The 24368-nt window shown below is 54.7% G+C and overlaps 1 protein-coding gene across 1 annotated transcript in view; it reads left to right on the forward strand.

Annotated features, from left to right (window-relative positions):
• The window catches only part of Abcc3 (ATP binding cassette subfamily C member 3), a 45641-nt gene that overhangs the window by 13682 nt on the left and 7591 nt on the right, over nucleotides 1-24368 (forward strand). Inside the window, 28 exon segments of the mRNA XM_005321631.5 lie at nucleotides 811-987; nucleotides 1289-1414; nucleotides 1619-1756; nucleotides 2777-2902; nucleotides 3121-3182; nucleotides 3936-4067; nucleotides 5056-5247; nucleotides 8224-8401; nucleotides 8486-8647; nucleotides 9135-9227; nucleotides 10642-10845; nucleotides 10973-11119; nucleotides 11531-11618; nucleotides 11912-11978; nucleotides 12196-12322; nucleotides 12404-12580; nucleotides 14264-14431; nucleotides 14707-14896; nucleotides 15768-15879; nucleotides 16014-16161; nucleotides 16265-16472; nucleotides 16640-16950; nucleotides 17742-17941; nucleotides 18078-18204; nucleotides 19761-19862; nucleotides 23145-23291; nucleotides 23470-23628; nucleotides 24224-24367. Of these exon segments, the coding sequence (XP_005321688.2) occupies nucleotides 811-987; nucleotides 1289-1414; nucleotides 1619-1756; nucleotides 2777-2902; nucleotides 3121-3182; nucleotides 3936-4067; nucleotides 5056-5247; nucleotides 8224-8401; nucleotides 8486-8647; nucleotides 9135-9227; nucleotides 10642-10845; nucleotides 10973-11119; nucleotides 11531-11618; nucleotides 11912-11978; nucleotides 12196-12322; nucleotides 12404-12580; nucleotides 14264-14431; nucleotides 14707-14896; nucleotides 15768-15879; nucleotides 16014-16161; nucleotides 16265-16472; nucleotides 16640-16950; nucleotides 17742-17941; nucleotides 18078-18204; nucleotides 19761-19862; nucleotides 23145-23291; nucleotides 23470-23628; nucleotides 24224-24367 (4212 nt within the window).

Here is a 24368-nt window from a genome sequence, read left to right on the forward strand (position 1 = left end):
GGGGCACAGGCGAACTTGTAGATGATGCAAAACACTGTGCCGGTGTTTTGCAGGCATATGCAAATGTCAAATTCATTGAAGTCATTTATTGTTGATTGATTGATGGATAAGGGGATTGAACCCAGGGGCACACTCTTCCACTAAGCTATACCCCCAGTCCTTTTATTTTCATTATTTATTTATTTATTTATTTATTTATTTATTTATTTATTTATTTATTTTAGGGGTACCAGGGATTGAACTCAGGGGTACTTGACCACTGAGCCACATCCTCAGCCCTATTTTGTATTTTTTTTTTAGAGACAGGATCTCACTGAGTTGCTGAGCACCTCACCTTTGCTAAGGCTGGCTTTGAACTCACGATGCTCCTGTCTCAACCTCCAGAGCCACTGAGATTACAGGCATGCACCACCGATCCCGGCCCCCTTTCATTTTTTGAGACAGGAGCTGGCCTTGAATTTGAGATCCTCCTGCCTTAGCCTTCCAATTCACTGGAATTATACAGGTGTGTGCCACCGCAGGAAAGGCACATTCAAGTTGTGCACTTTAAATGGGTGTAGTTTATTGCACTTAAATTTTACCTTAATTACAGAGAGAAATGAAGAAATGGGGGCAACCACATCCTCCCTGGAGGGCTCAACCTCTGGGCAGCACCTGCTCAGATGCTTGCTCAGGCTCTTATCCTCACCTATCCTCTGGTCCATCCCCACCCTGGATGGATGGAGTGTCCCCCAGTCCAGCCACCTCCCTGAGGGAGAGCCAGTTCCTCAGGAGGCTGCCACAGCACTGAATTGTTCTCTCTGTCTCCAGGACACCAACCTGTCAGTGTACACAGACAATCCAGACCTCACATCCTGTTTCCAGAACTCCCTGCTGGCCTGGGTACCCTGCATCTACCTGTGGGCTGCCCTACCCTGCTACCTGCTCTACCTGAAGTACCACCGACGTGGCTACATCGTCCTCTCACACCTGTCCAGGCTCAAGACGGTCAGGGGCTCAGGGCTGTCCTCCTGGTGGGACTGGGACCTGAGGGGAGTCTTCTTCTAATGACCCCACCCCCTCCATGGCTGGAGCAGGTTCCCAGCCTCACCTGCCCTTCCTGTAGCCAACTGGGACATTCCCTGCTTGGGGAAGTTCTAGCAAGTTCACCAACAACAGAGCTTCCCATCCTATCCCCAAGAAGCTTCTGGGCCAGGGCCAGGCCTAGGCTCCTAAAGGCTTCAGAAACAAGACCCCTTCCCAGCAGGGACAGTCCCTGTCTCTAAGGAGTCTTCTGCCCTGTTCACAGGCCCTGGCCATCCTGCTGTGGTGCATCTCCTGGGCGGATCTCTTCTACTCCTTCCATGGCCTGGTCCACGGCTTGGCCCCTGCACCTGTCTTCTTCATTAGCCCCCTGGTGGTGGGGATCACCATGGTCAGTGTGGGACCCAGGAGCGGGGTGGGGAGGTCTCCAGCGGGTTGTGGATTTTGATGGGGGACCCATGGGCCCTGAGGAGAGGGTTGGACACTGGAGACTCAGGAGTAGGGATGACTCCAGAAACATCCAGCCACGTGGAGTGGGGAGGAATGGTCCAGATGTGTGTGCTCTGGCCGAGCCTCCCCCACCCTCCCTGCACAGTTGCTGGCTACCCTGCTGATCCAGTACGAGCGGCTGCGGGGGGTGCAGTCCTCGGGGGTCCTCATCGTCTTCTGGTTCCTGTGTGTAGTCTGTGCCATCATTCCCTTCCGCTCCAAGATCCTTTCAGCCATAGCAGAGGTAAGGGGCAGGGAGGGGGCGATCCTGCCAGGTCTAGCCCCTAGGTGTGGGGGTGCTCAGGGTTCAAGGTCACTGCTGAGTTCCAGGCCCCTCTCTGCTACCCCTCCCCTCTCCCATGACCTCCTCCTTTCAACACTTTCCATGTCGCCCTCTGCTTGCTGCATCTCTGCCTGGAAGCAGGCAGGAGACGGGAAGATGGTATAATGCAGGGAAATGGACCAGAGATGAGCCACTGATGGATGCTCTTGGGAGCTCAGGGGGCCATTCCATAGCCCCCATTGCCAAGTGCAGTGTTCAGTGTGGGTATCAGTCATCGTCTGGGTCATGAACACATGTACATAAAGAGTTCCAGCCTATCCAGAAGTCCCGATCATTTGTTCTCCTTCCTCGCCCTAATTCAGTTCCTGGCCTCTCTCTTGATCTATGGTAGTGGGGGTGGGGGATGAAACATTGGGGTCAGTTTAGTGCCCCTCATTTCTTCCTCTCAGAGGGAGGCAGACAAGTAGAGTAGCTAGGAGCACAGGCTCTGAACGGTCCGCTGACCCCCAGTGTGATCTTGGGTAAGTTGCTGAACTGTTTGTGGCCTCATGGCAGAAAGGGCATCCTAAATTTTCCTGAGCTGGGCATAGTGGCACACGCCACTGTAATCCCAGCCACTTGGGAGTCTGAAGAGAATCACAAGTTTGAGGCCGGCCTGGGCAACTGAGCAAGACCCTTTCTCAGAATAAAAAATGGGTTAGGGTGTGGGAGTGTGGCTCAGTGGTAGCACACCCCTGGGTTCAATCCCCAGCACTGCCATAAGCGCTCCTGACTATAGGTTGTCATCCTAATTAGACAAGCAGGATGCCTGGACCAGGGCAGGTCCTCACCAGGCCACAGTCCCTGTCATCCTTTTATACCTCTTGGAATTCTGAGTGGGGACCTGGAGCACCCATCCCCGACCTCGGGCTTCCTCCTACCCAGAGGAACTCAGGGTGCGGGGCCTCTCTGGGGCTTCTGACCCCCCCCCCTCCCCTCCAGGGCAAGATCTCAGACCCTTTCCGCTTCACCACCTTCTACATCTACTTTGCCCTGGTGCTCTCCGCCTTCATTGTGTCCTGCTTCAGTGAGAAGCCACCATTTTTCTCCCCAAAGAATGACAACTCTGTGAGTTTACCAGGGAGAGTGTGGGAGCCCTGAAGGGCCCTGCAGGGCCCTGCGCTTACAGCAGCCCCCAGCCCTTCCTACCCCTTCCCAAGGGGGAGATACCATCTCCACAAGGGGGCTGGGAGTGGGAGGGAGCAAGGGCCATCCCTGCCCCTACTGTGCTTTTAAAGGCTGACAGGCACCCCTGACTCCCCCTGTCCTATTCTCCCACCTTCTAGAACCCCTGCCCCGAGGCCCGTGCTGGCTTCCTCTCCCGCCTGTCTTTCCAGTGGTTCACAAAGTGAGTTGGCTCTTTCTCCAGCCTGGGCCAGAGGGAGGGGAGTGAGGGGAGGTGAGAGTGGGGAAAGGAAGCAGACCAGAGAAGTCCAGGGACCTGCGCAGTTGGGCTGGCCCCCTCCCCGATACCCGCGCCCCAGTGGGCATATCGAAGATGAGAACAGGCTGCAGGTCTGTTTGGGCTGGGTGCTGAGTGGGGAAGCCAGGTCCGTCCCAGCTTGGCTCCCAGGCTCCAGGCCAGCCCTGCATCTGGCAGGCCGCAGGGATGATGAGCCCAGGGGGCTGAAAGGAGATTGTAATTAGTTCTGAGCTGTTCCATCTGGGATAAGCTTGCAGCCTGTCATCTCCTTGGCTGCCCCTCTGAGCAGCTTGAGTGGGACAATTGTGACTGTGACCTGGGTGACAATTCATCAGCCACACGGCACCGAGGAAGCACCTGAGGCTGGACTGAGTCTACCCCACACCTTGTTGTCATCCAGCTGCAGCCTGTGTGGGTTTCATCACCAGGGCCAGAGGGGGGGGCGGGGGGGAGGTGACAGATGGGGCACCTGGGGAGGAGAAGGAGAGGGGCAGAGACTAGAACTGGGGAGGGAGGAGGCAGCGACCCACAGCCTCACTGTCTCCCCTGGTCAAAGCACTGGAGGAAGCCCCCCTGTTCTAGAGATCCTGGAGCCCTGGAGACAATTGCCCCCAGCTCCCGGCAGCTAAGTCCTGACCCTGTGTGAGGCTGCCTATGTGCCCCCACCTCCCTGCCCAGGCTGATCATCCTCGGCTACCGGCGTCCTCTGGTGGCTCAGGACCTCTGGTCCCTGAATGAGGAGGACTGCTCCCACATGGTGGTGCAGCGGCTACTCGAGGAATGGAAGAAGCAGCAAAAGCAAGCAGCGGGGTGAGACCCCTGGTCCTTGTGCCCTCTGTGTTCCTATGTCCCCCCCCCATGCTCCCATGCCCCACCCTCCTCCCAGGATTCCGCTAGACATGGAGTAATCTCACAGCGGGTGGGGCAGCCCAGAGGATCGCAGCCTCAGGTCAGGTGCAGTACTACAATGTAGATTCTGTTGTCCTCGTGATACAGAAGAGGACACTGAGGCACAGAAGTTTAGTGTTGTGCCCAAGCCCCTCCAGCGGGTGGTAGCAGAGCTGGGGTCCCCTACCCAGCTGTCTGGCCCAGAGGTCCTGCTCTTACAAGCCCTCTACCCTGCCTGATTAAAGGGTAGATTTCAGGGATTTCCTGCAGAAGGGGAAGCCCCCCCACCCACCCAATCCTGCCTCCTCTTGACTGGAGGCAAAGCCTGGAAGAGATGAAGCTCCAGCTGAGGAGACTTTGCAGCCTTCCATCAAGGCCGCAGACCTTTCTCTGACCAACTGCCCTGCAAAGAGAGCTTAGAGTCCTCCTTTCTCACCCACTTCTGAGCCCTCTTCCTCTCCCCCGCCACCTGGGGCCTGGGAGTTCAGTGCTCATTCAGCCCAGAACCCCTGATGGCTACTAGCTGTCAGAGGAACCAAGGACTTGGGCTTGGTTAGCAGGATCTTGGCTCCCAGGGCGTGGAGCCTTTGAGAAGGACTATGCCCCACACTCTCCCTGTTCCTCCATGCCACCTCTAACCCCTCCCTGTTGAGCTGACGAGCCTTGAAGTCCCCTTCATCTCAGCGTCCTCCCTGGGGGAGGCAAGTGAGGGCCAGAGAGTGGGAAGAGCTGGGCTGATAATCCTCAAGTAGCAGTCTGGCCACCCCTGCAGAAACCCCCTAGCACCTGGGGACGGTCCCCTGGGGAATTCCGCCATCTGTCCCCCTCCCAGTCCTGAGAACTCCCTCTCCCCCACTCCCTCGGGGCCTAGGGACTCATTCCTACCCACGGCTCCTTCCTCCCCTGACAGACCCAAGGCTGCAGCAGCATTGGAGAAGAAAGTCTCCGGTGAGGACGAGGTACTTCTGGGACACCGACCTAGGTCCTCGGAGCCCTCCTTCCTGTGGGCCCTGCTGGCCACCTTTAAGTCTGGCTTCCTCATAAGCATGGGCTTCAAGTTGATCGAGGACCTGCTGTCCTATGTCAACCCGCAGCTACTCAGGTCTCACCACACCCCTCTTGCTGTGGCCCTTCTGTGGGGGAAGGGCTGGCTGGCTGGGCCCAAGGGCTGGGCCAGGGGAAGGGACACTATATTGGGCAATTCAGCTCTCCAGCCAGGAACTGAGGCGTCCGTATCTCCTGTGTGAACTTTGGCAAGTGACGTTGCATGGACGCTCGTTGCTCCACTCTCACTCCACTTAGATTTGCTGGGTCTATTCTGTATCCACCATGATGGAAGATTCGTTCATAAGCTTTCTCTCTTTTTTTTTTTTTTTTTAAATAGAGAATGAGAGAGAGGAGAGAGAGAGAGAGAGAGAGAGAGAGAGAGAGAGAGAGAGAGAGAATTTTTAATATAAGCCTCTCCAAGAATCCTTTAGGGAAGTGCTAGTTACTTTGTTTCTTTATTGTTGGTACTGGAGATTGAACCCAGAGGTTCTTCATCATGGAGCCATAACGCAAGCACTTTAATTATTTTGTTGTTGTTGTTGTTGTTGTTGTTTAAATTTCAGACAGGGTCTCACTAACTTGTTGAGGCTGACCTCAAACTTGCAATCCTCCTGCCTCAACCTCCCTCCTGACTTGCTTGGGATTATAGGTGTGCAACATCACACCCTGCTCTCTATTTGTATGTGTGTGTGTGTGGCGGCGGAGGGATGCCAGGGATTAGAACTCAGGGGTACTCCACCACTGAGCCACATCCCCAGCCCTATTTTGTATCTTATTTAGAGACAGGGTCTCTCTAAGTTGCTTAGCACCTCCCTTTTGCTGAGGCTGGCTTTGAACTCTCGTGATCCTCCTGACCCAAAGAAGACACTCACAGAGGTGAAATAACTTGGCCAAGGGCACGCAGCTGGTAAAATGAATCAGACCTCAGTCCTGGGCTCTGAATTCTAGCTAAGATATTCTTTCTACTACTTACATTAGTCACATGAGAGGCTTGAACTAGAAGGAGCTCTCAAATGCCAGGCGGGGTGGAGAGCTTCCTCGCACTTGAGCACCCCGTCCTTTGCCCCTCCGTGTGTGCCTCATTCATTCAGCAAAAACCGATTGAGTCCCCAGGGTGCCAGAATGGTGGAGGACACTAGGAATGCAGAGATAATAAGATATGGTCTTGAGATCTTATGGGAGAAAACAACCATAGCTCAATAAGAATACAGCAGGCAGAGGTATACCAGGTGTCTGAAGAAAAAAAAAAAAATGGGAGGGGCAAGGAGGTCAGCCTGGGATAGCTGGGGACACTTGCTAGCTCAGAAGGTTAATCACATTTAGAGGAAGGAGTGGGTGTAATAGAAGCCCAAGCCACAAAGCATGACTCAGGAACTCTAGACCTGGAGGAAAGGGTAAAGGAGGGCGTGGCAGGGAAGCCCAGAGAGAGCTAGGGCTGGCCTCGGAGATGTGAAACCAGGGAAGGGCCTCTGGGGGGTGCTGCCAACAGTGTGGGAGATATAGGGCAGGGTGGCTAGGTGGAAGGGGACCAACCAGGCCCCATGGGGGTCCGGGCCAGGAATGATTCCGGAGCTGATCCAGAGATGGGTACTGTGTGTGCCAAGGAAAGGGAGAAGTCCAGGGCAGCCTGGGTTCCTGCCTAGGGAGCTAGAGGATGATGGCTCTTTCCTTGAACAGTGACCTCAGAGGAAGGAGGAGGCCAGGACTGGGACCAGGGAGGGACCTGAGTCCTGGCCACGCTGGGCAGGAGTGGCTGGTGGGCCGTCCAAGGGGAGATTCCCAGCTAGCTGGAGTTCACATTAGCAGAGCCATGGCAGGTGGGGAGCCCAAGGGCCCACCTCTGGGGCTCAGTTGTCTCCTGGAGAGCCCGTGAAAGAGGACAGGGCTGCCTGGACTCCAGGGGCCAGAGCTGGAACCTGGGTGAGGGACAACCCAGAGAGAGGGCTTCCTGGGGAAGGAGTAGCCTCCAGCGCAAAAGTGGACTTGACCCTTTGGAGGGCAACATGGCGTTGACCGGTGACCTTGACAAGAACAGAGGCTGGGTCAGAGGGGAAGGGCCTGAGAACAGTGTAAACTCTCTATCTGCCCATGGGAACAGGATTGTGAAAGTCCAGAAACTTGCCCCAGAGAGAGGGATATAGTTTGCTGCCCTAACATATTCCCACAGACTGGGAGGCTTGACAGGACAGAAGTGTTCAACCCTTCCGTTCTGGAGGCCAGAGTCCAGGTGTCACCAGGGCTGTTTGTCTTTGTTTGCTCTTTTTTTTTTTTTTTTCCCCTCCTCCCAGAAGTTCTGAATGAGAATCTGCCCAACCTGACCATAACTTGACTTGATTACAAATGCTAAGGCCCCGTGTCCAAATGAGGTCACATTCATAGGTACCAGAGGTCAGAACCCGAACTTACCTTTTGGGGAGACACAACTAACTCTACCTTCAACAGAAGTGGGGGCCTGGCTCTGAGGGTGGCTGGAGGCCTCCATGGGGTCAAGGGGAGCTTTGTCCCGACAAGAAGAGATGTGGTCGTGTCCATGAGTGAAGGCACACAGCCGCCAGGGGAGGAGAAGCTAGGGAAGATCATGTGACAGTAGGCATGTTCCTGCAGAGGTGGGTGGGATCCAGGGCTTAGGGAGGCAGGATCAGGCTTGGAGAGCTGGAGGGACACCTCTTATGAGGCAGGAGGTTTGATCCTTAGCACCATATAAAAATAAATAAAGGCACTCTGTCCATCTACAACTACAATTTTTTTTTTTTTTTTTTAAAAAGAGCTGGGAATGTGGCTCAGTGGTTAAGTCCCTCTATGTGGCCGGTGATAAGAGAGTGACATAGGGCTGCATGGCCAGGTCTGTGTGGGACAGGGAAGGAGACAAAGGCCAAAGGAAGCAAGGATGGCTGTCATGGTCTTCACGCTGCGGGGATGACCATCCCCTGGTCCCAGAGCTGGCAGTCCCTATCCAAGAGGTTTCTCAGGCAAGGGGCGTGGAGGCCTGTGGGAGCAGACCCACCCTCATGCCTCTCCCTTCCCCTGGCAGCATCCTGATCCAGTTCATTTCAAACCCCTCGGCCCCGGCCTGGTGGGGCTTCCTGCTGGCTGTGCTGATGTTCGTGACCTCCACGGTGCAGACGCTGATCTTACACCAGTACTATCACTGCATCTTCGTGTACGCCTTGAGGGTCCGGACGGCGATCATAGGTGTCATCTACAGGAAGGTGAGCCCGATCAGGGTGCAGGGAGAGGCCAGCAGCTTGGGAGAAGCTCCCAGCCCTACTACATTCCTTGCTGTCCACCTGCAGGCTCTGGTCATCACCAATTCAGTCAAACGTCAGTCCACTGTAGGAGAAATGGTCAACCTCATGTCAGTGGACGCCCAGCGCTTCATGGATATCGCCCCCTACATCAACATGATCTGGTCGACGCCCCTGAATATCATCCTGACCATCTACTTCCTCTGGCAGGTGATTCTTGAACCCTGACCTTTACCCCCTTCCTCTGACCTTGCTGCACATGGGACAAGTCTGTGTCAGTGGTACAGCCGTGTCATGCGCACGAGAGCTTCCCTAGGTACTAGGGGGACTTTGGGGCTGCTCATGTCTGTAGCTGGACCTCTTCAGCCTGGGCTGTGATCCTTTCCCCCACAAGACGAGGCTGGGGGTGTGGCTCTGGCAGCCATCGTCTGTCTGTCTATCTGTCCATATTAGCCTTCTTGTGTGTATGGACAGCCTTCTGCTCTTTGCCTGTCTATCGTCATTGTCTGATGGCTGACTGCTTCTGCCAATGTCATGCTCGTTCTGTCTGCCTGCCTGTCTGTCTGTCTGACTGACTGAAGTCTTTTTGCTTCCAGCCCATCGTGTTTCAGATCAGCAGGTTTCTGTCTGTTGGATTCTGTCTGTAGACTTTTGCTCTCTGTCCGTCGATCTCATCGACCCACCTGTTCCTCCTCAGATCCTGGGTCCCTCTGCCCTGGCTGGAGTGGCTCTCATGGTCTTGCTGATTCCAATCAATGGAATGGTGGCCGTGAAGATGAGATCCTACCAGGTGGGTGCTGTTGTGTTTATACTGTTCCTACCTGGAGCACCTGGCCAGGTACTGGGGGAGGGTGTTCACAAGCCCAGCCTCCTTCACTCCCCTAGTATCAAGCACGATAGTTGCCCTAGCTCCCTCCACCTGCACCACCCTGAGACATTTGGGGAATATTCTCGTTTCACTTGGAGAGAAAAGGGTGGGCCAGAGTCAGGCAGAGCTGTTCTAATAAGAACTTTTCCCAGTATGTCGTGCCAAGCGTAGATAGCCATTTAATCCCTTTGGAAAGATTTACTGATGTCTTTGGTAGCTTCCCACTGCACCTAGAATAAATGATAAGACCTAAGATCACCCAGCTCCCTCCCCACTACCTTGTAAGGCCTCAGCCCTGTAGTATGGGCAAGCTTCACCCAGACGGGTCTTCTCTCTATTCTCCAAAGCCCCAAGCTCTGGGCACCTCCGGGCCACCACACACTCTTCCCTCTTCCTGGAACAGAGACTCTGTACCCCTCCTCGCCTCTCGAATTCCTTCCCTCTCCTTTAGCTCTCAGGATAGAGGCCACTTCCTCCTGATTACTGTCTAAGTTAGTGCCCCCACCCCTGTTTTCCCTCATTGCATCCTTTTATTTCCCTTTAGATCATACATGATGGGGGTTTTTTTGTTTGTTCGTTTGTTTTGTTGATGCTGGGGATTGAACCCAGGGCCTTATGGCTGCTAGGCAAGCACTCTCCCAACTGAGCTATATCCCCAGCCCACACATGATGATATATAGTGAAGCTTTTATTCCAGTAATCCTTGCTGTATGCCTCCGCCATCAGACTCCCAGCTATATGAGGGCCGGGACCTTGTCTGAATTGTTCAACCAGATATCCTCCAATCTAGCACAAGGTCAGGCACATAATAGGCATTCAATAAACAGGGTTTGAATGGAAAAGTTAATTTGGTGTCTCAACTTGGCATCCTTTGGGTTAAGGCCTAAAAGATATAGGCAATCCTTATCCTTAGGAAGCTTCTGGCCTTTCCCCATAACCATCCACACATTTACATACATGTCCCCATATGTGTCCCCATGGTTACAGGGGGGAAAGCAACATGCTCTGGAAATGCAGGGCAGGGAGCAGAGCTGCCTGGGAACCAGTGATGGTGGCAGGAGCTGGGAGGAGAGGGGGGCTGGGCAGGAGGTGGCAGAAGGCAAGGCAGTGGCGATGGATAAGGATGTAAGAAGGTGTGAGCCCCGTGGGAAGGAGGTCTGGGAAGGAAGGAGGTCTGGGAAGGAAGGAGGTCTGGGAAGGAAGGAGGTCTGGGAAGGAAGGAGGTCTGGGAAGGAAGGAGGTCTGGGAAGGAGGTCTGGGAAGGAAGGAGGTCTGGGAAGGAAGGAGGTCTGGGAAGAGGAGTGAATGAGCCGCTGCCGTTCTCTCCTCTGCACAGGTGCAGCAAATGAAGTTCAAGGACTCGCGGATCAAGCTGATGAACGAGATCCTGGGTGGCATCAAGGTGCTGAAGCTGTATGCCTGGGAGCCCACCTTCCTGGAGCTGGTGCGAGGCATCAGGCAGGGCGAGCTCCGGCTGCTGCGCAAGGGAACCTACCTCCAAGCCATATCCACCTTCACCTGGATCTGCACCCCTTTCCTGGTGAGGATCTCACGGGAGCTGAGCTCCTGCCTCCTGCTGAGCCAGCCTGGGTCTCAGGGTTCCCCCCCCCCCGGGGTGACGGGGACCCAGCAGACTCCACCTTGACTCCCACTCCTGCACGGCCCAGGTAAGCCTGCTCACCCTCGGGGTGTTTGTGTGCGTGGACAAGAACAACGTGCTGGACGCCGAGAAGGCCTTCGTGTCCGTGTCCTTGTTCAATGTCTTAAGGTCACCCCTCAACATGCTGTCCCAGTTAATCAGTGGCCTCAGCCAGGTAACCCCAGGAGGGCTGGGGGTTTCCCTGGACTTAGGGCAGGTGGTTGAGATCAGGGAAGGGTCCCTTAGGGAATAATCAAGGAAAGTTCCTGTAGTCAGGGGAGGAACGTTTGTCCTTACAAAGAGTTGTCGAGGGTACGTGAGTTAATAGGGTCATTTGGAGTCACACGAGATCAAGTGCGGTCTCTGGAAACCTGAGTTCTGGAGACAGCCTCCTCTTGCCAACCTGGACCTTTTCTTTGGTCAGTAGGAACCAGGGAAGACCCACCTGGTCGTGGGAAGGGCTCAGCACCAGGGAGAGGGCCCTCATGGGTCCCTGTCTGGTTCAGGAAGTTAGGGACTGAGCAAGGGGAGGAGGGGTGGAAAGTGGGAGGAGCAACCTCGAGGGCTGACTCACAGCCTCCTGCAGACCAGTGTGTCTCTGAAACGGATCCAGCGTTTCCTGAATCAAGATGAACTTGACTCCCAGTGTGTGGAGAGAAAGACCATCTCCCCAGGTCCGGACATCACCTAATACAGGGCTGCCCTTGCACCAGCCCTTAGTCTTTTGTTCCAAGCTTCCTAATTTTGCTCCTTTTCTTCTTCCTCTTTGCATATCTGCTTTCCACTGCCCCCCCTCCTCCCTCTTCTGGGTCCTTTGCTCCTCTTCCCCACGGGGCTCCCTATACCTCTCCCTTGTGCCCCTCTTCCAAGGATTCCAGGCTTCCTCTCCTGTCCTCTCCCCCTCGGTCTCCCTGCCCCCTTCCTTATTCCCTGGGCTCCCTGACCCTGTACACCTTGGTTCTCCCAGGCTACGCCATCACCATACAGAATGGCACCTTCACCTGGGCCCAGGACCTGCCCCCTACCCTGCACAGGTACCAGCTCCTCCCACTCTCTTCTAAGCCTCCCGAAGTGGGAGGAAGGTCCGATCAATAGCCACACTCTCTTTCCTCTCTGTCTCTGACCGGGGAACACAGGAAGAGCCTCGGCTTGCCAGGGTGGTATCTGGAAAGGAGGAGGGCTTGGGTCTGAAGCGGGCAGGCTGGGAATCCACCCTGATCCCCGCCTCTGACTGGGGCTTCTTCCTCCCAGCCTAGACATCCAAATCCTGAAAGGGACCCTGGTGGCCGTGGTGGGGCCAGTGGGCTGTGGGAAGTCCTCCCTGGTGTCTGCCCTGCTGGGAGAGATGGAGAAGCTGGAAGGCAAAGTGTCTATGAAGGTGAGAGGGAGGGGACTCCTGCAGAGGGCGTGAAGCTGCACCTGGCCTTGGGCAAACCCTGAGGCAAACTTCTCTGGCCAGGGCTCTGTGGCCTACGTGCCCCAGCAGGCATGGATCCAGAACTGTACACTTCAGGAAAACGTGCTGTTCGGCCGAACCATGGATCCTAAGCGCTACCAACAGGCTCTGGAGACCTGTGCTCTGCTAGCAGACCTGGAGGTCCTGCCTGGTGGGGACCAGACAGAGATCGGAGAGAAGGTACAGGGTCCCCTCCCATCCCCGAGGAGCCAGCATATAGAACTGCCCACCTCAGCCCGGCCCAGGTCCACAGATTCATTTATTCATTTACACCTTCATGTAGCATCACCTCCAGCCCCGTGCCAGGCAATGGGGAAACAGATCTCCTCCTGGGGAGGCCAACCAGGTGGTAGCCATAGACTGCCCTGGGGCCAGGCTGAAGTCCTGTGCAGGACTATATAGGAAGGGGACTAAAGGGGAGTCTGCATCCCTTCGGAGCTGGATCTTGGCAGCTGAGAAGGAGCTTATCGTTCACCTGTTCATTCATTTTTTCATTCATTCATCAGATTTTTATTAATCACCTACTATGGGCCAGGCAGTATTATACAGTAGTGGATGCACCAGGCTAAATAAAATCTTTACCTGCATATACCTTACATTCCAGTGGGGAAAGAGTCAATAAGCAAGAAAAGTGTGTATAGTAGATAATGCTAAAGGGAAAAACAAAGCAAGGTACGAATATACACAGGTTTGAATGGTTGAGTGAGGTTAGGAAATAGAGGTGGGGGGTAGGGCAAGACCATTGTAGTTAAAGATTTGGCCCTTTCAAAAACTTGAGTCAGGCACGGAGGTACGCACCTGGAACTGGAGAAGCTGAGACAGGAAGATCGAAAGTTCAAGGCCAGCCTGGGAAACTTAGCAAGATCCTGTCCCAAAATAAAAAATAAAAAAAGGGGCAGGCCCGGTGCGATGGGGCACACCTTCAATCCAGCAACTCAGGAGGCTCAGGCAGGAAGATCGCAAGTTGGAGGCCAGCCTCAGCCATTTAGCGAGGCCTTAAGCAACTTAGTGAGACCCTGTCTCAAAACAAAACAACAAAATAATAATAAAAAATTTAAAAAAAGCTGAGGATGTGGCTTTTGAACCCCTGAGTTCAATCCCCAATCCCCAAATAAAGATATAAATAAAAAGGGCTGGGGACGTGGCTCCGTGGTAGAGCGCCCCTGAGCTCCATCCCCAGCACCACGAAACAAAGGACATTGGCCTAATTTTTTTTGTTTTTCTGCTTTAAGTTTAATTCATTCATTTTCAATTGTTGTCAAGGACACATAACATAAAACGTGCCACCTTGACTCTTCTAAATGTGCACTTCAGTGGTGTGGAGTGCATTCTCGTTGTCAGGCAACCATCTCCAGGACCTTTCATCCTGCCGAAATGGCTCATCTGTCCCCCTTGATTGCTGACTCCCTACTCCCTTCTCCCCAGTCCCCTGGCAACTGTCATTCTTGTGTTTCTAGGCATCGGACTACTCTAGGCATGTCATGTGAGGAAATCACACAGTCTCCTTGCGGGACTGGCTTATTTCACCCAGCGTCATGTCCCCAAGGTCCGCCCGCGCTGTAGCATGTGTCAGCGTTGCCTGCCTTCTTAGGACTGGGTGACAGTGCAGTGTGTGGATAGACCTCATGGGTTTCCATTCCTCTGTTGAAGGACACTTGGTTGGGGCACAGTCACCTAGAGAAGCAGGTTAAAGCAAAGGAGAAGGATGGTCTCACCTGCCCTGGGGGGACTCTGAGACCACCTCTCCTTCTTTGGTGGCTGTACAGCTTCACAAAAACAGCCAGAAATTATGTGAACTGTCCCCCTGGGCCTATCTGGTCCCCTTCCATCCTGCACCTGCCTCCCAACACCACCTCCTTCCAGGGCATTAACCTGTCTGGGGGCCAGCGGCAGCGGGTCAGTTTGGCCCGAGCTGTTTACAGCGACGCGGATGTTTTCCTGCTGGATGATCCACTGTCGGCTGTGGACTCCCACGTGGCCAAACACATCTTCGACCACGTGATCGGGCCAGAAGGTGTGCTGGCGGGCAAGGTGAGGCCACGGGAGGTTCGGGGGGCTCAGGGGAGATCGGGGGCCCAAGAGAGAACGAAGGAATTTGGGTGAGACCTGGAGGTGTGGGACCCAAGAAGCAGGAGGGTGGGGTGGCCAGTACAGGAAACCCCTGAGGGTATGTATGTACCCCAGCACTGAGCGAGCTGCAGAAAACGTGGGGCGAGTCCTGGAGCTGCCTGTCCATGCTCCTGGGACAGTTTGCACGTGCTTCGTGGCCTGTGCCCAGGGCTGAAGGGCTGCCACCTTCTCTGCAGACTCGGGTGCTGGTGACACACAGCATCAGCTTCCTGCCCCAGACAGACTTCATCATCGTGCTAGCTGACGGGCAGGTGTCTGAGATGGGCCCCTACTCAGCCCTACTGCAACACGACGGCTCTTTTGCCAACTTCCTCCGCAACTATGCGCTCTATGAGTGTCAGGAGCAACCCGAGGACAGCAGAATTGGTATCTGCCATCCCTGGCCCTCCTGGTTCCTGTGCCCTCCCTGCATCTCCCCTATCTGGGGTCTCCAGGTGTCTCTGGATTGGCCCACTGTTGGACCACGGAGGTTCTGGGAAACCTGGGCCGTCTGTGTTGGGCATCACCACATGGAAAGTGAACTGGATGCAGCCACATCCCACCTCCTCCTCTTCCCTGACTGTGGGGCCTCGGATCAGCAGCTCGCAGCTCAGATCTCAGAGCCTCAGTTTTCCCATCTATCAAAGGGCATGTGGACTCAGTCCTAAATGTATGGCAAACCTGTTTTTTGGGATAAGTTGTTTAGCAAATATGCAAGTGTTTGGCAAAATCATTCAAGATTTATGGAACTGTGTCCAGGCACTGAGAGATAGCAGTCAATGGGGGAAAAAAATCCCCACAGAATCCCTGGGCTCACAACATGCCCCACCCCCATCTTGTTACCCAGCTGGCTCACAGGCCTTTTTCTGGGCTTTCCTGAATACTCTCCATGTGTGCAACCAACCTGGCTAAAGCACTCACCCAGTGCTATATCCCCTTGCTAATCCCTAGACATACATTCCTTCCCTTAATCCTACAGTGATGCCGTGAACCAGGTACCCCTGTGATCCCTTTCTCATGAAAGTGGAAATTTATGCTCAGTCAGCCTGACTCCAGAGCCCAAGTTTCTTACCCTTATATTTGAGTCCCCTTCTCTATAGTCTCTAGAGGGAAGTTCTCCTTGTTGGCTAACCCAGGTCTTTCTGGTTGTCCTTCTAAACCCCCTCATCCTTCCTTGAGCTTATCCATCCGGGCTTAGGGGATACAGGGGCTGCAGCATGAGCAGCCAACCCCTGTGATTTCCTCCCACCCTCTGCAGCCTTGCCACAAGCAGACGAGGAGGAACTTCTGATAGATGACACACTCAGCAACCACACGCACCTGACAGACAGTGAGCCAGTCACCTACGAGGTCCAGAGGCAGTTTATGAGGTGAGCTCCCAGCCCCTGGAAGGCTGTAGCTGGGCTCCCAAGCCCTGCCCAGTGGCAGTTCTCTCTGCATTCCCATTCTGGGCCCCTGTCCTGGGATGTCAGAGGCCTGGATCTGACCACCTGCCTCCATCCAGAGAGCTGAGCACCATGTCTTCAGAAGGAGAGGGCCAGAGTCGGGCTGCGCCCCGGAGACACCTGAGTCAATCAGAGAAGGCAGCACAGGTGGCCGAAGCGAAGAAGACTGGGGTGCTGGTCCAGGAGGAGACGGCCCAGACTGGCAAAGTGAGTCGGGCGGGCAGGAAGGGCTGGAGGGGAGGAGCTGCTGCCCGCCCGAGTCCCTGAGCGCATGGAATCCCGCCCCTACTGCCCTGGGCTCTCCCTACAGGTGAAGCTAGGTGTGTTCTGGGATTATGCCAAGGCCGTGGGGCTCTGGACCGCGCTGGCTATCTGCGTCCTCTATACGGGCCAAAGTGCCGCTGCCGTTGGGGCCAACATGTGGCTCAGTGCCTGGGCCAACGAGGCCACGGTGGAAGGCAGACAGAACAACACCACCCTGCGGCTGGGCATCTACGCCACCTTGGGGATGCTGCAAGGTGAACCCGCCGAGGCGCCTGCGGGGGCTCCTGGATCCCCTCCTCTCCTGTGGCTCTCTGGCTCCCCAAACCATGCCCCTGCCTCAGAGTCTCCTTGTCTCTGCACTGGCCATTCCGTGCCCACCGGGTCTCCTGGGTGAGTGAGCGGCCTTTGCCTCCCCCAACAGGGCTCCTGGTGATGCTGGCGGCCTTCACCATGGCCATGGGCGGCGTCCACGCGGCGAGCCTGCTGCATGAGGCGCTGCTGTACAACAAGATGCGCTCGCCCCAGTCCTTCTTCGACACGACGCCCTCAGGCCGCATCCTCAACCGCTTCTCCAAGGACATCAACGTCATCGATGAGATCCTGGCCCCCTCCATCCTCCAGATGCTCAATACCGTCTTCAACTCCCTCTCCACCCTCGTGGTCATCGTCATCACCACGCCGCTCTTCCTTGTGGTCGTCCTGCCTCTGGCTCTGCTATACATTTTTGCACAGGTACCCGAGGGTGGGCAGGACACTCCTGCAGGCTGTAGAGCAGGAGTAGATTGTCACTGGGTTGTGTTAGGGATGCTCTTCAGTGTCTTCATCTACCACTCAGCCACACCCCCAGCCCTTTTTGAGACAGGATCTTACTAAGTTGCTGAGGCTGGCCTCAAACTTGGGATCCTCCTGCCTCTGCCTCCCGAGTCATTGGGATTACCTGTATGCACCAGTGTGTCAGGCGGTTGACTGTATTTTAATAAAACACTGTTACTGGGAGGGGTGGTGCATGCCTGTAATCCCAGGAACTCAGGAGGCTCCCAAGTTTGAGGCCAGCCTCAGCAACTTTGTGAGGCTCTAAGCCACTTATCAAGACCCTATCTCAAAAAATAAAAAGGGCTAGGGATATAACACAGTGATAAAGTGCTTCTAGGTTCAATCCCCAGTAAAAAATCACGGTTGAGACACTTTGTCCTTTGCTTTTTATACCTGTGTAAACATGCATGAGCTGCTAGCATTCAGATACGGCTGTAAAGGCTCTGCAGTCACTGAGTCCTGCTACTCAGTGATCAGTTGATGATGGTGATAGAGCAGGTGCTGGAAGCTCAACCTCAGGCGTGGAGCCCATGATCTGAACTGCAGTCTGTTCTGGTCCAGAGGGCCTCAGACATCTCCTGTATAGTCCTGACCATCTTGGGGCTCCCAGGATAGAGGACACAAGAAACTAGAAGAACAACTGTGTTTTTTTGGAGCTGAATTGGGGTACCATAGCCCTGGCCCCACGCTCTCCCCCCATTCCCCATCAGCGCCTCTACGTGGCCACGTCCCGGCAACTGAAGCGGCTGGAATCGGTCAGCCGCTCGCCCATCTACTCCCATTTTTCCGAGACGGTGACTGGCACCAGTGTCATCCGGGCCTACGGCCGCAGCCACGACTTCCAGGTCCTCAGTGATACTAAGGTGGACGACAACCAGAGGAGCACCTACCCCTACATCGCCTCCAACCGGTCAGAAGTCTCCTCTTCTGCCCCCCCCCCCAGGCATTTCTGCGGGCTCCCTGAGGTCCTGGCCTCCCTGTCCTCCTAATCAGAAAAACTGACCCTTTCCTGCCTTGACCATTTCCTCCCTGTCCGACCCTCCCAGGTGGCTGGGCATCCGTGTGGAGTTCGTGGGGAACTGCGTGGTGTTCTTTGCCACGCTGTTCGCGGTGATCGGCAGGAACAGCCTGAACCCGGGCTTGGTGGGACTTTCAGTGTCCTATGCCCTACAGGTATGGAAAGGCCTGGGTCCCAGGGCAGGGCCAGCACTGGGCAGAGGCCATACAAATGTCACCTCCAGAGTGCTCTACTCAATAACGGGACAGTCACAGGTTCCGTGCCCAAGGAGTGCGAGCTCGCAGGGATCAAGGGACTCCCACAGGCTGGGTATGGTGCTGCACCCCTATATGTGGTGCTGCCTCGGGAAGTTGAGGCAGGCGGGTCAAAGCCAGCCTCAGCAAAAAGAGGCACTCGGTGAGACGCTGTCTCTAAATAAAATACAAAATAGGGCTGGGGATGTGGCTCAGTGGTCGTGTGCCCCTGAGTTCAATCCCCAGTATCCCCCCTTCAAAAAAAAAGAGAGACTTCCAACAGCAGGGGACGGCACTTCAGGCTGAGTAGGTCTTCAGGGAAGCAGGGACAAAAGAGCCCAGAGGAGTCACCTGCTCTGGGGTGCTGGAGAAACGATCTTGGAACTTGGCCCCAAAGGACAAACAGAACTTGCCATGTCTGGACAAGATGCGGGTCGACCTGACAGAGGCAAGGGCACGGGGAAGCATAGACCGCATCACACCTCATGTTCTCGTGCCCGCAGAGAAATTTGGCTTGGCTCCTTGTACCCAGAGATTCAACCAACTGCAGATAGAAAATATGAAAAAAAAAAAAAAAGACTTGAATTTGCCATGTCCTGAATACGACACTGAATCCATATGAATGAAGTGACATGCAAGCGTTTTTTATTAGGTATTATAAATGATCTAGACATGATTTAAAGTGTCCAGGATGATGTGAGTAGGTTGCATATGGCATACGATTGCATCATTTTACATAGAACATTTAGGGATGTTGGTATCTTTAGGGGATCCTGGAACCACCCGCTCTGGTGACACAGAGCCAGAACTGTACACATATCAGACAGATTAGGTGGCTGGAGCCTGGGCTGGAGGTCAAGCAGGTCACCCTGAGACCAGCCTGTATTGTCAAAGAGGTTACATAACTGCAAATGGAATTTTTGTAAAGCAGATCACATTGTTGATGCCTCGGGTGGGTGGCTCGAATCTTGAATGCCTCGGTAAACAAAAGGCAAACTAGACGGGGGCAGTCTTCTCGAACGTGAATGTGTATGTGAATTATCTGGAGATCTTGTTAAAATGTACATTCTGATTCACTAGGTCTGGGATGGAGCTCAGCATTCTGCCTATCTAGCAGGACTCCTTGATGCACAAAATGGGGCCGCTGGGACTGGCCGCATCAACACCTTCTGGGAGCTTGTTAGGAATGAAGACACTCGGGTCCCACCCTAGACCTAAGTGAATCAGAAGCTGCATTTTAACAAGATTCTCTGGGAAGTCTTACACCTATTGAGGTTTAAGAAACACTGAGGCGACCCTTGGTTAGGTCTGCATTGGCACTGCCTGAGGCACCGTCCTGATTAGAACCCCAGTGGACACAGCTGGGTCATAGATAGGATAGGATTCCATGGGTAGAAGCATGATCAAGGGCTGAACTCTTCCCAGAGCCATTGCTGGACAGGATGGGGGCCCTCCCATAACCCGGTCCCTTTGGCCAGGTGACAGCGATTCTGAACTGGTTGATACGATCGATGTCAGACTTGGAGTCTAATATTGTGGCCGTGGAGAGGGTCAAGGAGTATTCCAGGACAGAGATGGAGGTGAGTGCTGGCAGGAGCCCAGGGCCGGGGGAATCTGGAGCAGATGAGGAAGAAAGCCTGGCGGCCCCCTGAATATCAAGGCCACATGTTTAGGAGGCGCTTCATTCATTCATCTGTCCATCCAACCCTCATAGGTCATCAACTGGGGGGCTGTGCTAGGAGGTGTAGGGGGCTCAGAGTGGGACAAGGTAACATGTGCCCTCGGCCGACTCTTGTCCCCCGGTAGGGGTGAGACACACAGCAGAGCTCTTTAGTGGACAAGAGCTCTCGGGTGGGGCACCCAAAGAAGACAGGGCAGATCCTTTAGTTAGGGTGATCAGAGAGGGAACTGGGATTTGAAAGTTGGGTAGGTTTTGATAGACCAGGTAAGATGGGAGAGTGGGACGGTGGGAAGGTGCCCATTCCAGCCAGAGACTGGCCTGGTCAAAGGAGCAGAGGTGGGACAACATCCTTGATGGAGAAAAGGAGCTGTCCTCTACTATGGGCGGGGGGGGGGGGGATCCAGACTTTTCTTCACTGTCCCCTGCCATGGTCACACACCAGACCTCTGTCTGCCTGGAAACCAGTCTGTCTCTGTGCTCTCGGTATCACGCATGCCACTTTTAGACACCCACCCCTCATCCCTCCTGGATCACATGCTCCGAGTCCTGCATGGTCACTGTACTCTGCCTGCCCGAAGACCCCAATCCCATGACCCCTGGTTGTCAGTCTGTTCACCAGCTCCTCCAGCCTCTCCTCCCTCCCCGGCCAGCCTAGAGTCTATGCTCCACCAACGCTAACGGTCTCCACTCCCTTCTCTCTTTTGTCCTCACCTACAACCCCGCCCCCAGCTGAGCCCACCTGTCCACTGTCTTCATGTCTGCACTGAGCAGCTAGAACACGGCTGGAGAAAATCACTGCTCCTACTTCAGGTTTATAACCACCCTCCTCGGCTGGGGATGCCTGCCTTGCTTCCTCCGGAAGCGCACGTTCCGCTTTCAGAAAGACCTCTTCCTGACATTCTGTCCTCAAACCACACCTCCTCCCTGGGCTCAGCTGTCCACCTCCCCTGACACTTGGGTGAGAAAAACGGCTTAGTGAATTCCCTCGGCCTCCCTGCCTCCAGGACTTTAGACCAGCCCTGCTTCCTCCACGGCCTCTGACTCTCTTTGAGCAGACCCTACCCCTTCCTGAGTCAAAGTCTAGCCCCTTGGCTTCTTCCCATGGCTGGTGGAGGCCTTGACTTCTTCGGTGGCATATCGGTCTCTTATGCCGTCAGATGCCGTCAATCTTGTTCTCTCTGTTGGAAGATTCCCATCCCTGTGCAGAAAAAGTGCTGTTCCATCTTCATTTCTCTCTCCCTCCCCCTCCCCTCCCCCTCCCCCTCCCCCTCCCCTCTCCCTCTCCTCTCCCCCTTCCTCCCTTTCCCTGCATCTTGCTGCCCCAGTTCTCTGCTCTCTGTTGTGGTCAAGCTCATTTTCTATTCTGTTTTTCCCCGGTCACGGCGATGTAACCCAGGGCCTCACACACGCTAGGCAAACGCTGTACCACCGAGTCACATCCCCGTCCTTGTGAACCTCATTTTCAACTGAACGACACATGCTCTCTCTACTCCTTACCCTGGATCTCACTTCCTCCCATGGTCTGTTGTCTGTCCCCATGGCTCCACTGAACTGGCTCACTGGTGACCTCCCTCCATCCCATCTAGGAGATAGTTTTCTGCTCTCGTCTGATTCAGTCTTCGCAATATCCATGGGCAACAACCTGCCCTTCTTCTTGGTCCTGGGTCCTGGGCTCTGTGACCCAAGCTCTCACCTGGCCCTACCTTCTGTAAGGCCGTGATCCCACTCCCATCTTGGGATCTTCACATCTCCCTCTTCACGTCCGGCAGTCCAGCTTGCACATGTGATCCTGGGCCTGTATACTAAACAATGCTGCCTGGTCTTTCCTTTGACATCTCCACGACGGCCTTGGCAACTTGCTGCTCGGCTTTTTGACCCTCTGACCATCTGGCTTCCACGCTACCAAGCGAGGCCAGTTTCACAGTTGTGTGGCCTGGGCTGTCAATCAAATCCTCATTACTGGAAGGGTCCACGCTTAGAAACTCTTAAGTTGAGTTTAATACTTTGCTGTTATCATCTCAACATTCTTTTTTTGGCACTAGGGATAGAAACCAGGGGCACTTTACCACTGAGTTACATCCCCTGCCTATTTATTTATTTATTTATTTATTATTTTGAGAGAAGGTCTCACTAAATTGCTCAGGGTCTTTGCCAAATGGCTGAAGCTGGCCTCCAACTTGTGATCCTCTACCTCAGCCTTCTGGGTCACTGGGATTACAGGCTTGTGCCCCTGTCCCTGAATTGACATTCTTAATAATTTTTTTTTAATAGGAAGCCCTATATTTATTTTGCCCTGGGCCTCTCAAATTATGTAGCTAGTCCTGTCTCAAAACCACCACCATCTTTTACCAAGTCATTCTATTCTCCTTCTAGCTGCCAGAGAGATCCTTTAAAATCACATCAGGTCACAGCATTGCTCTGAGCACAGACCTCTAATAGCTTTGCATCTTACTCAGGGTAAAAACCAAACAAAAAAACATACAAAATAGCATGGTCGTGACAGTGGCCTGCCAGGCCCTAAATGATGGGGTCACCCTCTGCCTCAGCCTGCAACTTCTTGACTCTGGGTTCTCTAACACACCAGGAGGTAGCTGCACTTGCTGTTCCCTCTCCCTGCCCCCATCCACTTCCCTCACCTCCTCCAGGAAGCCCCCCTGACCATCCTGTGCAGAACAGACACTCCTTGCATTACACAAACTTGCTTTTTTTTTTTTTTTTTAACCCATTGTAGGCTCTGGGGCTAGAATGTAAGCCTCCTGGGGGCAAGGACTGGGTCTTCTTGGGATCACCATGTTACTGCCACTTAATAGTAATGAATGGATTAGAAGCCAGACAGGAAGAGCTAGGGCCGGCAAGGAGGGCACCTCAGGAAGGTGAATCCTGAGGCTGATGGGACCTCCAGGTGGCTCTGCGGAGAGTTAGAGTCAGAGGGAGGGGGCCAGGGTGTGGCTCAGTGGAAGAGCACTGGCCCAGTGTGTAGGAGGCCCTGGGTTCCATCAGCTGCACACACACACACACACACACACACACACACACACACACACAGTCACTGGGCCCCTTCCAGAGACCCCAGTGGGTGAGGACTGAGCGGCCTTGGGAGGGAGAGGACTGAGGAGCCGGGAAGAGGGCAAGTTGGGGAAAAGATGCCACCTTAATGAGAAGGCCTGTGCCGCCCCGCCAGGCCCCCTGGGTGGTGGAGGGCAGCCGTCCTCCCGAAGGCTGGCCCCCGAAGGGGGAAGTGGAGTTCCGGAACTATTCTGTGCGGTACCGCCCGGGCCTGGAGCTGGTGCTGAAGAACTTGAGTCTGCGCGTGAATGGAGGCGAGAAGGTACCGAGGCCCAGGGGCTGGGCGGGCGCTTGTGCCTGGGGAGGCTGTTACTGCCCTTGCGGAGGACCGGTCTCCGAGAGGGCCGGCGCTCTGGTCCCACAGCAGCAGGGCAGCCGGGAGACGGGGGATGGCCTGTGACCTCTCAGCCTCCCCTTGACAGCTCTTGGCACCCCTGCAGGTGGGCATCGTCGGCCGCACTGGGGCTGGCAAATCGTCCATGACCCTCTCCCTGTTCCGAATCCTGGAGGCCGCAGAGGGTGAGATCCTCATCGACGGCCTCAACGTGGCAAACATGGGCCTCCATGACCTGCGTTCTCAGCTGACCATCATCCCGCAGGTAGGAGCCCGCCAGGGAGTGGCCACGCTGCCAGCCACCCTGGGAGCCAGCCCCACCCCTGTTCTGTGGGCGAGGACCCAGAATGGAGGCTGGTAGGGGAGAAGGAGCAGGGCCACCATGGAGCCCCACAGTCACAGGTCTGCAAGGGTCAGGCATCCCCCGCCCCCGTTGAGCCCTGCCTTTGACCTGCTGGGCCGGAGAATCAGGAAGGACCCCAGGACCCCTGCAAGCACCCTGTCTCTGAGGTGTTCCATCTGGGGTCCTGGTGGCATAGCTCTGATGGACATTTCACTTTTTCTGGTTTCTCTGTTTGTTGTTGTTTTTTTTTTTTTTTTTTTTCCTGCCAACTGGACACTTTGCAGTCAGATTAGTGACTCGGTCCCTGCTTTAGCGGAGGACTTAGTGAGTGGCAAAGCTGAGGTTTGATCACTCCTACAGGGGATTTTTTATCTCCTTGGCAGTTGTCTCCCTCCTGGAGGGCTGGGGACAGAATGAGAACATTGCCACCTCACCCCCTCTCTTTTCCCAGCACCTGGGGCGCCAGCCTCTTCATGGGGCCTGAGCTGCTTCCCTCTGAGACTTTATTGTATCCCAGGACCCCATCTTGTTCTCGGGGACCCTACGTATGAACCTAGACCCCTTTGGCCACTACTCGGAGGAGGACATTTGGAGAGCCTTGGAGCTGGCCCACTTGCATAAGTTTGTGAGCGCCCAGCCAGCAGGCCTGGACTTCGAGGTGC

The sequence above is a fragment of the Ictidomys tridecemlineatus genome, chromosome 3 (assembly GCF_052094955.1).
Source record: "Ictidomys tridecemlineatus isolate mIctTri1 chromosome 3, mIctTri1.hap1, whole genome shotgun sequence".
Classification (NCBI taxonomy): domain Eukaryota; kingdom Metazoa; phylum Chordata; class Mammalia; order Rodentia; family Sciuridae; genus Ictidomys; species Ictidomys tridecemlineatus.